This window comes from Phlebotomus papatasi, chromosome 2 (assembly GCF_024763615.1).
Source record: "Phlebotomus papatasi isolate M1 chromosome 2, Ppap_2.1, whole genome shotgun sequence".
In the NCBI taxonomy this organism is placed as follows: Eukaryota; Metazoa; Arthropoda; class Insecta; order Diptera; family Psychodidae; genus Phlebotomus; species Phlebotomus papatasi.
This window is the reverse complement of record NC_077223.1, coordinates 77,398,602-77,417,327: the sequence shown is the minus strand read 5'-3', so window position 1 is coordinate 77,417,327 and position 18,726 is coordinate 77,398,602. Positions and strand designations below refer to the sequence as shown.

The 18,726-nt window shown below is 32.7% G+C and overlaps 1 protein-coding gene across 2 annotated transcripts; it reads left to right on the top strand.

Moving 5' to 3' along the window:
* Window positions 1-3,604: 3,604 nt before the first annotated feature.
* LOC129804503 (RAB6-interacting golgin) lies at window positions 3,605-18,646 on the top strand. Of its 2 annotated transcripts, none has more exons than XM_055851847.1 (4): window positions 3,605-3,740; window positions 3,813-4,152; window positions 4,216-4,356; window positions 18,439-18,646. In XM_055851847.1, exons 1-4 carry the CDS (start codon window positions 3,668-3,670, stop codon window positions 18,644-18,646), a joined length of 762 nt encoding a protein of 253 aa, XP_055707822.1. In that variant the 5' UTR covers window positions 3,605-3,667. The 2 variants fall into 2 exon arrangements, with proteins under 2 accessions (XP_055707822.1, XP_055707823.1); XM_055851848.1 differs by lacking the exon at window positions 18,439-18,646 and adding an exon at window positions 4,420-4,750.
* Window positions 18,647-18,726: the final 80 nt, after the last annotated feature.

Sequence of the window (18,726 nt, the reverse complement as noted above, 5' to 3'; positions counted from 1 at the left end):
AAATGTGCGTAAAGATTCTTACATTTCTTAGGTTATAATACACTTATGCACAGCGTGCAAAAATCTTGAGATTCATTGATACAAAACCAAAGGCGATATTAACAAAGCCCTTAAAATTTAATAATAATAATAATAATAATTAAACCGATTTCAATCAAAACGAATCAAAGCGCTGGGACGCTTTGCGAAACGCTCGAACTCACGAGAAAGTATGAAAGTTTTTGTATGCAATGCACATAGGGTTACTGCTGATTTAATCTTGTTTATAGACAATGAAAAAGCCATTAAGAAATTATTAAAAATTACTTAAAGAGGATGTAAAATTATTCAAAAATTGGTACTTAACCGGTTCATTGCCGATGCAGTCGGTTTCGAAATTTCAATGCCTTTCCAAAAAATCCAAATTTAACCAAATCGGTTGAAAAATGAGCCCACCAAAGTGGTTGACCTTTGACCTTCAATAATTCAAAATGGCGAATTTTCCGGTCATAGGTATGTTTGGACGAAATGTTCGCCAGGACTAGCTCTAGAACATATCCAAAAATCATTGAAAAAGCTTGGGCCAATTTTTTGCAAAATTGGAAAAACCTCATTTTTGACCTATTTTTGAGGGATAGGGAACGTATGAAAGGGGAGGGGGAAAAATAAAGAGGTTGGGTACGAGACAATGTCATTTGAGGAAAGGTCACCGAAGACCGGAAGTCGATATCTCTTACCGTTTGAATTTTATATGGGTCAAAAGACTAAAAAAGTGCGAAAAACAATTTTATCATTAATTTTTAAAACAGAGCTATTACCGTTACTTTCCCAATCCATCACCGAGTATGACCGATGCAGTCGGATTCAGAATTTCAATACCTTTCCAAAAAATCCAAATTTAACCTATTCGGTTGAAAAATGAGACTTCCAAAGAAGTTGACCTTTGACCTTCAATAATTCAAAATGTCGATTTTTCCGGTCATAGGTATGTTTGGGCGAAATGTTTACCTGGACTAGCTCTAAAACATATCCGAAAATTATTGAAAAAGCTTGGGCCAATTTTGAAAAACCGAAGAAACATGGTTTTGTAGGGGATAGAGGGGGGTGGGAGGGGAAAAAAACGTCGAGAGATATTGTCTTTTTATTGGGGGTCATCGAAGACTGTAAGTCGATATCTCTTACCGTTTAAGAACTGTGGCAAGTTGAAAAAGAAGACGATTATAACTGCTCTCTCTTTGAGTTCGAGCAGTAAAAGATCATAAAATTATTAGTTTTTATGATGCGATTAATAATTTTGGGATTTTTCGAAGTTTGTTTAAGGTAAGAATTTAAGATTTTTGCACACAGTTCATAAGCGGTATAACGACGGCTCCAGTCCATACTATGCTAAGTCGACTTAGAATTATAGTACTCCGACGACTCCGATAGATATGTTGTTCCTGGGACCGAGATCTATAACTAGTGGAAAATCTCGTGGTCATTTGGTGTTCGGGTAACGAGATATTTAATAATTTGGAAAAAAAAATACACGGGCAGCATAAGGAATCGCCATCTTCAAATGGCTCTCCTGAAAAGTTGTCATTCTGAGATAGAATAGTATGAAATGGAATCGTCGATAACATCCATTGGGATACCTCCACCCTACCGTTTTGATTTTTTTTTAATTGGTCTGATCAATTAGTTCTAGAACATGAGCTATAGTTATTAGAAATTAGACCAGTGTGAAGATTTAATTTTTTTCATAATTAAATTTTATTTAAAAAAATGCAATAATCATGAGAAATATTGTACTATTAATAAAGTTTTTTTATTGGCCTACTTAATTCGCATAAGCAAATTTTGAGAAAAGTTAGAAAAATCGGAAATTTTTTGAAAATTGTGTTTTTTTTTTGTAATATCCGAAAACTAAGGTTCTGGTTAACTCTTTCGTCTCTTTTGGGACTGTAGTACCCAAAGAAGCATATGCATTTTCTATGAAAAACAATTTTTTTTTAATTATTCAGAACTGATAAAAATCCGATTCTTGTGGATAATAACAAACTATAAGGATGTCCAAATGTAAGATATTTTTTGTAGGATCTCAATTAATTCTTGAGCTTAGATATTTTTGATTAACTCTTTCGTCTCTTTTGGGACTCTGAGTACCCAAAGCAGCATATGCATGTTCTGTAAAAAAACAATGTTTTTTAATTATTCAGAACTGATAAAAATCCGATTCTTGTGGATGATTACAAACTATAAAGATGTCCAAATGTAAGATATTTTTTGTAGGACCTCAATTAATTCCTGAGCCTAGATATTTTTGATTAAAAAATGGTGAAATTGGCTTGCAGCATATGCTTCGGTCCGGAAAGAGTTAAAAATTGTGAAATTGGCTTGCAGCATATGCTGCGGTCCGGGAAAAGTTACAGATCTTATGTACATAATTGGCATACTGAAATCACTGAAATAGCTCTTCTACAGAATGATCTAAAATACTTAGTCAGATTTCGAGATAACTAATAAAAAGAAACGCTATTTTTACATTATGCTTCGAAATATCTCAAAAAACGAAGATTTTTTAAAATTCGGGTGCTTATTTTCGGCATCAAGAATGTTGCAAAAACCACCCTTTGTGATTGTAAGATCGATCTGAGAAAGTCGATCAATTGGGCTGATCACAGTGTGATGAGTGTATTATTTAAGAATTACACGTATTTTTATACATTCCTTATGCATTGCAGATATGTTATACAGTAGAGTCTCTCAAATTCGAACGATTGGGGGGTATTTTTGACATTTCTCACCTCCCAAATTCGAACGATATTTTTAAAACTAACTGAATTTATGTGAGATTAAATTGCACTTTGAATCAAATTCCCGTAATTTCTCACAAGTCTTAGTGGTAACATACTTCCTTTTCATTTTATTCGCACATAATGTGTGTAAATATTCAGGAAACAGCACGGAAATATGATTTTTAATCATCCACAACATGAATTTTTTAACATAACCCTACAATTGACATTTTAAATCCAACCGGCGTTCGAATTTGAGAGATTCAGATTTGAGAGACTCTACTGTATAATATTTTTTTCGAATGTTATTTCAATGGATTCTTAAATTTTCTAATTATTTGGTTTTATTGGTTTTGCTATAAATTGCGTATTAATAATAGGACAGTGCAGCTGTAAGATTGTAGATTTGTGACCCACCTTTAAGTCTTTTCTCTTATTTCTTTTTATTAGTAAAATTTTTACTGCAAAGATGAATTAAAACAATGTTTTCATGTTGTTATAAAGTTAAATTTTTCATGTTTTTTTTATTTTTATTTATTTATTTTTTTTTTAAACCTACTCCAAAATGGCCAAAATGATACTTGCACCTTCATGATTTTTCGTACGTTCAAGATCGCTTTAGTAAGCATTAGAGAGCAGAGATAGTATTAATTCAGAGATAGTATTAGTATTTTTTAATATCAGGTAGATAGTATCTTAGATATTAAAAAATAAATCTATAATTTTAATCATTTCAATCAGCGTTTCAATAGATTTCGAAGTTTCGAAGAAAAAATAAAACATAGAAAAACATAGAATGCCAACGACAAAAATTTGAATTTGAAATTGTTATGTGTGGGAATTCCAGCAGTTTTCTAGCAGATCGTGTTTATTTGATCGTGCGGAGGACATTGCCATGAAATACGTGGAAAATGTCTGGAAAATTCAATGGATTTACGCAAGAGGATATCACCAGACTCACCAGTAAGAGTGTCTCTAGGCCAGGTAGTATCTAAACATGTTGAAAACTGAGTGAGAAGTACCAAATAATACAGAGAGGAAATTGTTGTCATCCAGCTCAAAAGAATGTCCATCAGAGTCGAATCCGGAAGCTTGGGGAGGCCAAGCAGGTGAAAACTACCTCAAATGGTCATGAAGAAGTGCATAAGAGTGAATGTGACACAACTACGGATAGTACAATTGAGACAATCCGGGAGAATATGCATTTTAAGCCTCTGGAGACGCCACAAGAGTCCAGCGTGGAAGTTCCGGAAGATGTGCAAGAGACACCAGAAGAAGGTGCTAAACCCTCGCCCTTCAGAGGGATTTCTCTGCGGGAATTTGAGTCTCAGAGGAAAATGATGGAAGAGCACAATAAGCAGAAGCAGGATATGCTCTGCAAAGCAATAGAACAGCAGTAAGATGAATCTTGGCCTGGGATGTCGATTATTTTCATTTCTAATTATTTTGGTGTTTTCAGTTCTGAACGCACAGCGGCTGAGGCGAAGAAGCTGAAGGAAGTGAAGCAGGAGCTAAGTAAGTTGGATGCTGAATTGGCATCGGACATTGCAATCCTGAGGAAAGAGATTGAAGCAGCCACGATTCAGTACGCAAATACCGAGTAAGTACAAGATTTCTAGTTTAATTTATTTCAAAATCTGGAATTGATGAGGGAAATTGTTAGAAAGCAGTATCAGCAAATTGAGGCGATGTTCCTCAAAGCCAAGATGGAGCTGTATCAGGCTTCGGAGAAGAAAGAACTCCTCACAGAGCATTTATGTACAATCATTGCCCACAAGGAAGATCGCAAAGCGAAGAGATTGACGGAATTGATGGAGAAAGTTGGTCTCAATTCACCAGAAAGTCCTCCTTCGTAAAATTCCCTCCACAGAGCGCACGTCTTCCTCTCAAAAAAAAATAATAATCACAAAATACTTCTAAAGATAACTCCCAAGTGGTGCACTTGTAAGTGAAATATTTCCTAAATTATTAATATATTTTTATATCAGTCGTTACACTGAGAGTTTCCCCCTTTTTTTTTGTCCAGAACAGGAATATCTAACTTCCTGGAGGTGTGTGAGTCAGAGAGATATCGTTTTTCTATTGTCGCACTGCAAATTGTATTTCTCAAAGATTTCCCTTATCGCATGAAATGAGAAATCCAAAGGCTTACAATGATAGCGATATTGGATTGAGCTCACACTTTCCTCTTTTAGACAGCGTCGAGAGATTAGTTTCAGAAAATTGGTATATTATCTTTTATTTCCTAAAATTAACTAGGCAAACATATTTATTGGCCGATTTATTACATTTATACCATTGCGATAATCCTCGGCTTAAAGTACATGCCAAAAATATCAGTTATTGCTGGTAATCAATCAGGAATATTGGCCCAAAAAATGGCATTTTTGGAATTCTTCAAAAATTATTGCATGTTTTTAAAGAGATTAATTAATTTAGGAAAAAATATCAGTCATACTATCTTGATTTAGAATCACTCTTATTTGAAGGTCTAGTAATCTTTGCCAGGAGGGGAATTCTGTAATGCTCTGGGAATGCCATATGACAAATTGGGTTCGAATCTTAGGAGAGCTTTTTCGAAAATGCGATTCTGTAGCCATGACATTGCCATTTCAGCTCACGTGGCATTGTCAGAAGACGTATTGTATTTTCATAAAATCATCAAGCAAAGGGATTTCATTAAAAAAATAAATTAATTGCATTATCGAACTCATATGATGACAAAAAGCTCGAATGGCATTGTTAGGTTTCGAACTTACGCGTGACAATGCCACGAAAATTACAGAATTCCCCTATTGGGCTAGTCGTGCTTTTTTGCCCATTGACAAAGAAAAAAAAATGCCAGAAAAATTATTAAATTCTGCTTTTGATTCTACTTCCCCTCTTCTATACGACCATCACCGTCTTAACATCGATTTCAACCTCTAGGACAAAAAATATAGAAAAGTTCTTTCGGAGAAACCAACCTGAATTCGTCTTTCAGGAAACATGCATAATAGATTGGGAAATTAAACTGATAACAGTTGTTGAATGCAAGTATGTCACAAACTTCTCCAATTCACGAATACGAGCACTCCGCTAAACTCTTGCATATATTATTTTTATTGCGAATAAATTTTTGAATAATTTTCAGTAGATTCAAGAAGACAAAATTAGTGAATCGAAATTCAATATTATTTTCCTTCCTTCCCTTAATATTTACTTAATTTTAGAAAATCGTTTTCTTGAATTCTGAAATTTTTAATCAATCTCATAAATTTTATTGCTTGAAAGAGAGAGCAGTTATATAATCGTCTTTTTTTCAACTTCTCATCGTAGTGTAGGGGAATTCTGTAGTTTTCGTGACATTTTCACGCGTGAGTTCAAAACCTGACAATGCCAATCGAGTTTTTTTGTCATATCCTATGAGTTCGAAAATGCAATTCATTGATTTTTTAATGAAATCACTTTACTCGATGATTTTATGAAAATACAGTACATCTGAATTGATTTGTTTAACAAAATTCATTGTCATTTGAATTGCCAGAAATCTCAAGTGGCTTCTGACAATAATACCACGTGAGTTTACATGGCAATGTCACGGCTACAGAATCGCATTTTCGAAAAAGCTCTCCTAAGATCTCTCTTAAGAAGGAATCTTAGGAGAGCTTTTTCGAAAATGCGATTCTTTTATCCGTAACATTGCCATTTCTTCAGCTCACGTGGCATTGTCAGAAGTCACATATTTAAGATTTCTGGCAATTCAAATGACAATAAATTTTGTTAAACAAATCAACCAAGACGTACTGTATTTTCATAAAATCATCAAGTAAAGGGATTTCATTAAAAATTCAATTAATTGCATTTTCGAACTCATATATGACAAAAAAAGCTCGAATGGCATTGTCAGGTTTCGAACTCACGCGTGACAATGCCACGAAAATTACAGAATTCCCCTACTGGAGCTCAAACGGTAAGAGATATTGACTTCCGGTCTTTGCTGACCCCCAATAAAAAAAATAATATCTCTACACCTTTTTCCCTTTTTCAAGTCTCTCTGTCCTTCTCCTAAAAAAACATGTTTTTTCAGTTTCACTTAAAATTTGCCCAATCTTTTTCAATAATTTTCGGATATATTATAGAGGTAGTCCAGGCGATATGATACATATACAGTAGAGTCTCGCTATAGGCCATCGCTCTATAGTCCACAATTTATCGACCGTTGATTTCAAAACACTGATTTTAAGTTAGGTTATGTTTTTTAGTATGCGACATGCATAATTATTTTAATATTTTTGGCAAACTTTATTGAGTAGTTGTGATAATTGTGGAGCTCAGAGGCAAAATGACACATATCCTATGCTTTAACCATAGGATATGTGTCATTTTGCCTCTGAGCTCCACAATTGTGATCCACAATGAAGAGAGCAAGGACAAGTACCACAATCGCAAAGAAAGTGGAAGCCGTCGAGCAATTTCAATACTAAAAATCGTTGATAATTTTAAAAAATTACATGGACTGTGCGACCCAAGTGTCAAATTTGAAACCAAATATGGACTATAGCGAGACTCTACTGTATATGACCGGAAAATTCGCCATTTTTAATTATTGAAAGTCAAATGTCAATCACTTTGTACACTCTTACGGCGTTATTACACTTGCACATTAAAATTTTAATGTGATTCACATTAATTGTCGCTTGTGAGCGTTAAAATATGTTATTTGTGTCTTTGAGTCACATAATATTTGGGGTTTTTCTATTTATTGATAAAGAAGTGGACTTGGCATGCAAAAATAAGTATAAATTTACCTAAAGCATAAATATTTTTCACATTGAAAAATTAAAGAGAAAATCGCATTAATTTTTCGTATTAATGCTATAAATCAATTTATATCAAATTTTGCGGGCCAAGTCTACCTTTTTATCAACAAATAGGTCAAATTTTGAATATAAAATGATTCAAACACACAAATTACACATTTGGACTCTCACCAGCGACAATTAATGTGAATCATATTAAAATTTTAATGTGCAAATGTGATAACACAGTTAGGGTTGGATATTAAGATTGAGTGATTAAATAAATTTAGAAAAAACTTTCTTCTTCTCCTTAGGATTTATTTCAGGGGCCGGACGTCACTTGACGTCACACAGCCCTCTGAAAAACCAATAAGTAGAATTTTGAAAACTTCGGGAACTGGACTAAACCTCTAGTCTGAAGACCGCTTAATTTCTCGTTCAAGCCTTTTTTTAAAAAAAAAAGAACAGTTTTTAAAAATCCTATGCATTATCAAATTTTTTTTTATTGTTGATTATTTTAAAAATGTTCTTGACTATTTTTCTTTATTCAAGAAATTAATTGTTAAATTTTGATATTATAGAGTTGCGCTTTCTATTAGCAAACTTATTAAAATGGAACGCGTATCAGTTTGTAGTTGCAAATGGTGCAATAAATTATCGCTACGCCAAATGTTTATAATGGTTAAAATTATTAATTAAATAAAATTCAGCGTAGGTTTTAATTTCCTGTTAGCCAGTAATTTATTATTGGTTTATCGCTATATTTTTTTTTCAATTTTTAGCTGTAAAATTCAGTGTAATCTTTCAAGATAAAAGAGTAAGAATGCTTTATCTTAAATCCAATCATTGCCGCAGTATTTTTTATTTTTTACAAATAATGAGTAAAAATGCAATACCGTCGTATTTTTTTTCGTGAATCGTGATGATTGTGGTACACAGAATATTAAAAATTGATGCTCAAAGTGATCTTGTGTGTTTGTGCGTTGCGCGACAGGTAGTTTCCGAGCTACAGGCAGGAGTAAGTGAACCTTGACGTGGTTCTCAGGTATTTTCCCTGTTTGTAAAAAAGAGGGTCACGGTAGGAGTACAGAAGAGTCAAAAGTCTGGCGTCCAGATGTTTTTTTTTATTAGCTTACAAAGAGGAGAGAGGGAGACAAAATAACTTTTGGAGAAGCGCTGAAGGATATGTTTTTATAGAGGCTTTTGGAAAATTACTGTGATCGAAGATCGTGTTGGTAAGTTTTAAAAACATCTCATGCGATCTGTTCAAAATAGTCGAAAAGATTGTATGAGATTGTGTTAAGCAACAAATGACTGATCGCCTTGATTGTATTACAATTAAATTTCTTTTTTTAATACATAAAAAGAAACATTAAATGGGCACTGAAATTTCTGTGTGATCACAGGATTGATTGAGTAAATTATCAGACTGTTTAAGTTTGAAGGATGACTCGGTGCTCTTTCGAGTGATCACTAATAATCAAGACAGATCATTAAAAGAGTGATACAATCCTCAAATCAATAGTTCTGCAGTTAATCGAACAAAAAGTGAAATAATTATACGATCATTATTATTTCATTTGAAACTATATGATCACGTGTACGATACCTCAAAGATCTTAGTCTTTAATTTCAGTTTCAGAAGATCATGATCGGTAATTATCAAATTTACAAAGAGGGGGGATCAAAGGTACAAAATTCCAAGAGGCTTGAAAAGAAATGTGAGATCACTTAAGAGTTTTTTGCGATCTTCTCAAGTGATCTGCGGAATTTTAATAAAAAAATTATGAATGCAGAAAAAACAAGCTAAAAATACCTTACGTATGTATTGAAAGTCATAAACAGAATTATTGATCAATTTTGCGAGTCTTTATCACATTTTTATTGTTATTAAAGACATTTAAGATAATATTAAAATACGTCCCCGATTTAGACCAATACACTCTCTTATGGTGTTTGTTTTACTCATTCATTTCTGTGTCTATTGCGAATGTTATTCTTCTCAAAAATTACTTTGTATGTTACCCATATTGTCTTGTGGATTTATTATAGTATAGGATGTTCCAGAACAATTTATAATTCTTGAAACATCTTTGTAGTTTATATCGTTCCTTTCCTACCCTAAAAAAAAGAGGCCATGATTAACTTTTTTTCGTCATAACTTTAACACTTTTCGTGTGTAAAAATATATCAACATTTTTTAATAGCCGTACTCACTATGGCGTTGTTATCTCGTAATCTCCGTAATCTGTTATCTTGTTATAATTTTTCATTTATAAAATACATTACGAGAACATAACGAGATAACGAGATAACGATATTACAAGATAACAGCGCCATAGTGAGTACGGCCAATGTTAATTTTACACCTTTTGAGGGTAAAATCAACATGACAGAAGGGTAACTTTAACCCATAATACACCTAAAAAGGGTAATATTTACACCGATTTCGGATTAATACTGCAGGGTAAAATTAACATTTCCGGAATGTTATTTTGACTTTTTCGGATTTCTTTCAGTGTATTAGGCGTTCTAAAGTCACAGAACATGGTTTCTGGGAACTTTTAAAAATATTTTAATCTGAAATTCATATTATAAACCTCGATTATAAGACTAGAAAATTTTGGTTGTAGCAATCATCAATTTTTGTTTTTGAGTTAAGCTTAGATTCTGTAAAATTTGTACTGTAAAACTCTGTAATATTTCTGCAGTGAGGCAAGATCATCGATTGGGGGTCCTTTACCTATATTCTTTACTTACAAATTATGCAAATTAAATATTTTCGATAATCAGTTGTTAGCTCGTACGTCCGTTTTTTTTTGAATTTTTGAGAGTCGTGAGATCCTTTCCTTATTTGTTGTTTAAATTAATAAATTATTCTCATAAACTAGGAGTATATGAAAGTAGTTGAGAATTTCAAGATCTTACCAATAATAATACCGTTGTTAAAATTGGCCAACACTTTCAGCTGAAAATTTAAAAATAATCCCTAGTGGCCTCTACGCACTAGGGATATTTATGTCCATATTGAAGCAAATTCCCTATGCATGTGTAGGAAAAACTCTTCAATATGGACATAAATTTCTCTGGTATGTAGAGGACATAATACAGAAAGTAAAAATCTTCCAATTATGGACATAAATTTCTTTAGTGTGGAGAGGCTATATTAAGGACTTTTCTTCAATATTTAAGATCTTTAAGTTATTGAAGCAAACTACATGCGTTTGTGTAGAAAAGAATGTTAAAATTTCTTTAATAATGCTAAGTCTTCATCATGATCATTTTCAATCGCTTTTCCCCATTGGGGTCGCGTGGCGGGCCCATGATATCAAGGTTAACAGCCCACGCCCGTTGATCCTTCGCCACTTCAGGAAGATGTTCGGGTTCGATCCCAAGACGCTCCACGGCAAGATTCTGAATTTGATTCAGCTACCTTCTTCTAGATCTACCTCGACGACGAGGTCTCCTTATAATGGCTTGCATAGTTTTTTAGGGAATCTTTCTTCATTCATGCGCTGAACATGACCATACCATAGAAGTTGATAATGCTAAATATGGACATAAATATATCTAATGTGTAGATACCATTACGTGTCGGATTTCCTCAAAATCATTTTTTGACGAAGATTTATCACAATTTATACAGGCCATAAAGGAGTTTTTGAAAGAATACAAAGAAATATCAAATCATAAAATGCCAATTTTATGATTTTTCGAAATATGTTTTAGGCAAAATTTGAAGATTTTTGCTAGCTGTTTATAAGTTCACTACATAATGTTTACTTTTTTGCCATTTAAATACCTTAATCGCTCGAAAATTTCTAGTAGGGTAAAATGAGGTAATTTGGAACCATTTACAATTTGGGACATTTGAGATTTTCTCATTGTTTCAGATGAGCAAAGAGAAAACAAAGACCGCAAAATAGAAGAAAAAGACGATTAAGAAAAAAAGGAACACTTTCCATTCCTTTTGAATCTCTAAAACAGTGATAAAATCTCAAGTGTTCCAAATTGTAAATGGTTCCAAATTACCTCATTTTACCCTATTCTAAAGGGGTGTAATCGGTATAATACCCTCAACGATGAACTGGCGCAATTGATTTTAGAGAGATATCTTCGGTGATTGCCAGTGAAAAAGGTTAGTCACCCTTAGATGAAAATGGTTTTTTTTTTGGTTTTGCCCAGAGCTTTCGATCCTGATGGGGATCTTTTTCAGTAGCTGGAAGGGCATTATTATTATTTCTTTGCAATGAATTTCCTTTTGACATTTTATAAAGGTCGTCTTTGGACAAGTTTTAAACTCATTAAAATAAATTGTGTATCCCAGAGTCTTTCTTAGGGATCGTGTGGTTCATGAGGTTCCAGATCATAACCGGCAAGGATGTCATTTGTGGGGCGACTTTTCTGACTAACCTTTTTCACAGGCAATTTCCGGCGATATTCCTCTGATTTTTCATAGGATTCGAACCAAGAACTCTCTCTTCTTAGAGCGCGAGCGCTTCTAAATACTTAGGGGAAACTAGGGCATCACCGAAGACGGTGATGTTTTCAAAGGACGAGACCTACACAGTAAAAAAATTAACACTATTATAGTGTGTAATCTTTTACACCACTATTGTAGTGTTAAATTTGGAAAAAGTGTTTAAAATTGTTTAATTTAAAGTTTTTGAATTTAAAAATTGTTGAATTTTTATGTGTAAACTCAAAAATTATTGAATTCTGTTTATTGTTGAATTTTCTTTTCATTTCGAAGATTTTGATTTTTTTTGCCTTAGACATTTTTTTTTTGGTTTTTTCCTGTACTCGGGATCCCCCCTAATGCGAAATGATTACATTTGATGCTCGCATCTTCACGATATACTTATTATGCATAAATATTTGATGTTCTATATATGACTTTTGCCCAATGAAAAGCATCTCGACTGAAGTATAAGTCTTAATTGGAAATTCAAAAATTTTTACACAACTTTTGTATAAAAATTCAACAACTTTGGTTGAAATACACAAGGCTTCACACTATAATAATGTTAAAAATTATGATCAAACTATAATAGTGTTAATTTTTTACCTTTGTGACAAAAAATACCATAAAGTTGTGTATTTTTTCACACTATAATAATGTGAAAAACTGTAATCATACTATAATAGTGGTAATTTTTAGAACTTGTCAAAGAGTTTTAAATCACGAAACATTGTTAAAAAATTTTTATGATTATAACAGTGAGAAATTTTACACAGATCGCAATTAAATAATTAATTTATCCGATTTTACACTATTATAGTGTTAAAATTTTACACATTTTCAAATTAAACAATGTTATTGAAAATTTTTCAACTATAATAGTGGTAATTTTCAATCACGTGACAATGAATTACCAAAATGTTGTGCATTTTTTAAACATTTTTAAATTAAGCAACTAAAATGGTCGATTTTGCACTATTATAGTAGTAAAATTTTACACATTTTTTTACTGTGTATATGAATTCCTATAGCGATGCCTGCCTATTGAAGAAATAATCGTCATAGTTTAAGTAGTTTAGGAATAAAAATCAGTGTTCGGTACTACCCCATGTTCGATGGTTCCCCAGTTCCCCTATGTAATAAATCACCGAAAGCAAAGCCCTACGGGTACGGCTAACAATAACGTACCGTGTATACGTACATTCTCGAAGCATTAATAGTGATCACTTGAGATTTTTTCAGGTATTAATTATTAGGATTCTCGATGGGCCTGCGTGGACCAATGTTTGGGATTTTCCGTGTTTCAGTGAAGTTGTTTGGGGCTCTCGAGAAACACAAACCGTGTGTGTCATGGTAGCAAATGAAGCAAACACGGGCGCGTTTTGTTGTGGCGGGAGATTGGCATGGGTATCGAAGGGTGGAGTGTGTGTTGAGTGTTTTGTATGCTAGCAGTCTCACTTGCTAGTGCGTTTCCAACGGAGCTGGAGGAGCGCAGTCCGAGAATCGTCGTTGTGCTGTGAAGGTGCGTTCTGCCTCAGTGAATCTAAAATTTGTTCTTTCACCCGGGTTTTTTTTCTCCTGGATTAAGTTTGTCATCATTCCCTGAATACAGCTGCTAATGAAATAAAGAGAAAGGTGCGTTGCGATTGAATTAGCGAAATAGAATAGTGAGGAAAATTAGTGCATTATTCTTACGTCAAATGTGCAATAATCAATTTTTTTGCACACCAAATAGAAAATCTATTACACGTGAATTCAATTGTATGGATTATTTCTCCTCCAACTTATTAATGAGCTATTCCGCATGACGTCAGATTTTTCCACAGAGAGTTTTGCAAATAGTGTCTGGAAGAGAAGCATAATATAAAAAAAACGCATGGAATTTTCATTTATAAAATCCATGTGAATATTCCCTCCCAAGAAATGTGTGCAATTTTTATATTCTGTCTGAAATACACCTTTTTTTGGAATTTGCATAAAGTGAAGGCAGATAGAGAGAATCTTGTAATTGTGAAAAAGTGTGCCTAGTTTTTTTTATTCTTCAACATCATCCAACACACAATAATTATTATCAATTGATATCCGTTAATTTATTGCTATTTATTGTTGCATTCTATTGTGTATAGGTTTTATGAAGGCAAATCGTACGGTGTGCGTTAAGAATTATCCATATAGAGAAAGATTACAAGAGTGTTCTTGGAAAAATGCACGTTTTTTTTTCTCTCTACCCTAGAAACCACCACACACTATCAGGAGAATTTTAAGTAAATATTTATCAGGGGAAAACATGTTGGGGAATATGTTCGAGGGTGTTTTTGTCTCGCAGGCAAACCTATTAGATTATGTAATTCAAAGCCACGGGGAAAACAAAGTAAGAAGCATTTTGAGAAAGAAAAGGTGAAGGACAAACTTCCGGTTGGTTTTATGTGTCTCTCTTAGGTGCTTTTTTTCTCCCCTGAACGCCAGACGAACACTATTAAAAATTAATTGAAGAGTCTCATCGTGCACCACAAGAATATCCAATTAAATTATTGTGCTATAAATACGTTTGAAAGTTTTATGGATTTTATGGGTATTTAAATGCCAAACCAATCAGAATTGGTATTTCAGGAAGCCATATTAAATGTTCTGGAATCCTATTGGCTCATGAATTTTTTGAGCGAAATTTTTTATTGCAAAATATCTTTTAATTGCAAAATAAAAAAGAACTTAGAATTGTATTAAAATGAGTCTAATTTATATAATTATTGTCTTAGATGATCACAAAAAAAGGAAATACTTTTTATTTTTCCTTGGTAAAACGTAAGTAATGCTATTAACCCTTTAAGGACGATTGGGTCACCGGTGACCCAAAAATGAAATTTTTCCTACGGCCGTCTAAAGGTATCTTTTGCTCTAAAAAGGCAGAAAAACTGATTTTTTCTGACCCCCGATTTTTGACCCTCTCGTCCTTAAAAGGTTAATGTTCTAAGTTAACTATACTGATCAAATCTGATTTCTTACTGACCAAAGGGCTACATTGAAAACGGTATTTTTTGCGTAATTCTAAAGAAAACTTGGATCTATAATGTAATTTAGATAGACAAAATAATTAAGGATCTAAATTGAATTATGTAACCTCAATGTAACCCCAGTTCAGTGTAGCCTTACCTTTTTTTAAAAGGATTTTTTAATATTTCAATTCAATGAGAACTAAACGTTAGGATTTTTTTCTAAAGATATTGTGATATTTTCTGGAGATTAAAATATTTGTTTTCATTTGTTAGGCAAATTCTTCATTGATTTTTTTTTAAATAATATTCTTAATACATGCCCATATTTTTCCAAAAACAATATTCTACAAAAAGAGCTAAATTATTTCTTATAAGATCAAAAATGAGCAAAATCGAAAAAATGTTAATGTTTAAATTTTTTTAAATATTTTTTTCTTGCTGTAGATTTAGTTTTACATAACAGACAAAATATACATTTATTTCACATATTACGTTTTTCATAAATTAGGTGTGTCAGATACGACAATTGCATATTATATAGAAACATTTTAAAAACAAAAAATAGAAATTCCTTTAGATATTTTTTTTTAGTTTTCCCTTAAAACTCCTATTTCATTTTTTTTTCTTTTTTAATCCAATTAAATTAATAAAAATGATATGTTTAAGTTTCAACTGAATGAACTCCACAAGGTCCTAGGTGAAATCCGACCTCATTAGATCGGGCTCAAGTTTTGGATTTACGCGTTTTGACACTCATAGATCACGAATATCATTTGTGGCAAAAATCGGTTTTCGTGGACGTCCCGTCCGGAGTCCGGAGTACAAACGCTTCTGAAGAGAGAACGGAGAGAGATAACAACCACCGGTTTTCGATAAAGGTTAAATATCGATGGGTGGCTATAAGTAGGTGATATCATTCCCCACACGCCCTTCCAATATTTTGGAACACCTCCAAATTTTGTTTTCTCAATAACTAAACCCCAATGTTATCGATCAAATTTTTGTATGTTATAGCTGGGTCTAAGAGCTTTCGATTAAAAAAAACTAAATAAATAAATAAATAAAATAAAATAAAGCCGCTCGACCCGTCTGACCCGAGTTATAAGGGGTCAAAAATTTAATTTTCAAATAAAGAAAGTAGGGGAAAGAGCGCTACGTTCGGACGACTCAAGCTTCGGACAATTCAATTTTTCTCAGTGTTCCTTATGGATTTCACCCATTAGTTCTTTACTGAAAATTTGTGACATTGGACTAGCTCTTAAAATATTAATATTATAATGGCCAAAATTCATTTATAACACATTGAAAAAAATGAATTGATCGAAGCATAAATCGTCCGATTGTAGCGCGTTTTCCCCTAAAGAATTTCAGCTACCATATGCTTATCTGGGCTTATCACTGGTCATTTTAGCTTCTCACCATTCTTATATTTCTAGTCCCAATTAACCTTTAAATCAATACAATTTTTAAATTAAAGATCTAATAAATTATCTCACATTCGTTTCAGATGACTAAATAATTTTAATAAAACCTAATATTTATTTATATTTTTCAAATGATAAAAACTATTGCAGGACAGAATATATTTTTACATGGGCATAGTTCTTCAAAACCATTTCCAGATTGAAATTATAGCGCTTCACATATGTAAATGAATTAAAGAGAAAAACAAGTGCTATTTCTATGAAATATTAATAATTTTGTATCCTTTGATATTTCTGGAATTTAAAAATTTAAATTAAAGCATTTGAGAATTAAATTATTTTCTGAGATTAAATATTTAATTACTTGTGGATAAATCTTATAAAACCATAAAGGAATTATTTATTTTCTGATATTGAAGATCAAATTCTATGTTATAAAGCTATTTAAGAATATTAATACATTTTTTGGAGCCAATTAGAAGATAGATTACAGGGAGTCATATGAGACCTTCAAGTAATTTTATTTTATAGGATGTGATTTTTTTCATATCAATCGTATTTTATACATTAATCACGAATTATGATTGTTTCTTTTTCCGTTTCTTTCACAAAGTGACGTCCTTAGACGATAAAATGAATTTAGAACGTTCTATTTTAAGGACTCTCACCATCTTCTGACCCTTTGAGGTGGGATCAATAAATTGTTAGTGAATTTTTCAGAGAATTCGCGTGTCGACAGAATATCTATACACGTGAAATTGACTTTCAGGCTATTTTGTATTTACATATGTACATGAAATTACCTTGAAAAGTGTTCTTGTACTAGAGCTAAAAACGCGATTGTTTTGTGTTCTGGGAGATGATGATTGTGGCAGAAAAATTGAGGAAATGGTGCAAAAAAGTGCCACATTTCGTGGAGATGAACATAGAAGCGCAATTAACCTTTATTTATAGTATCAAAGCAATTGAGCAAAAAAAAATTGTTTAATTTTTTCACAGTCTTTTTCATTAGTCAGCACAAGGTGTTGCGATAAGACTCAAATGACGAGAATAGTGAGCAAATATTGTGTTTAATTTGGGATGTGTTTTTTCTTTATATAAGAAAATGAGAGATGTTTTGCTGATTGTTGGCTCTGTTTCTCTTTACCTTTTATCATTATGTCCGTATTCTTTGGGGTAATCAGTTTTTGTTGGGTGTCGCGCGGGTATATTGAGGTGCTAAAAAATAATCAAGTACCACGTAAAAGAAGTTTGTTGCGTGCAAGAAGAAAAAAAAAGTATAAGAATAAATTTTTTATAATTATTCCCAAGCAATAATTCTTTCCAACCGTGCCATGTTGCAGATTGTTCTTGATGCGATCTTGTTTACGCTGCAATTTAATTACTTCATCATGTAAGAATGCTAAATTTAACCAACACCTTCAATATTGTTTGATGAATTTTTCTTCACATATCTCATTGAATTGCACATAAGAAACAATCCATCAATTATTTATTTTGCCTATTTTGCATTGGAAAACAAAGGGAGATGAAACGCTGCGAGAAAGAATATTTTATACAAAATATCCCACCTTTATTCTATACCTTCTTTTTCACTTTATTCGTCATAAATTTTGCCACTTTATTCGTCTCAGAAGAGTTATATACTTACGTGATTTTTTGTTGCCTGTTTGATTGCTTTCCATTTCTGCAATATTTTAAAAACTTTTCACAAAATACCTGAAATTGAGCTCTGAAATTGACCTAAAAAAAAGTCAACTTTTCGGAGAAATGTTTTTTGATAAACGTTTCGTTATGTTGTGCACTTTTTTTTCTTCTTCTCCCACCTGCTATTGGATTTATGGCAAATAAAATTAACTGAAAATCCAAGTGGAATGGGTGAATTAAGAAGTTGGCATAAATTTAAACGTTAACATTACAAGTGCTTCATCAAGACAATTTTTCTTCTTATAATCTTATTCGTGTGAAAATCTCAACGTTTGTCTCTTAATAGTTCTCATCGTTTATTTTTCCCGTCTCTAGGATCTGCTCTGCCCCCACTAAAAAAGACCCTATTGAAGATGTGAAAAATTGGTGTGTGCAACAATTGCGACAGTCTTATTCAATTTTTGGTGTCATTTGTCTCGGTCGAGGCATTGAGGAGCTGAGAAGAAGAGTGAAGAAAGTGTTTGATGGTGTTATCAAATGGCATTTATCACGTGAAGAGACAACAAGAAGATTTCATATGTGAATTGTCTTGGACGTGAGAGAATCAAGATGACAAAGATTGGATAGAAAAAAGAAGACAGTCAACGGAATATATTGGGAATT

Bases quoted from the DNA above. Each gene is read 5' to 3' on its own strand.
- LOC129804503 (XM_055851847.1), top strand. From the start codon at position 3,668: ATGTCTGGAAAATTCAATGGATTTACGCAAGAGGATATCACCAGACTC. The intron at 4,153-4,215 runs GTAAGATGAATC...TGGTGTTTTCAG, and splicing joins TGCAAAGCAATAGAACAGCA to TTCTGAACGCACAGCGGCTG. The intron at 4,357-18,438 runs GTAAGTACAAGA...TCCCGTCTCTAG, and splicing joins ATTCAGTACGCAAATACCGA to GATCTGCTCTGCCCCCACTA.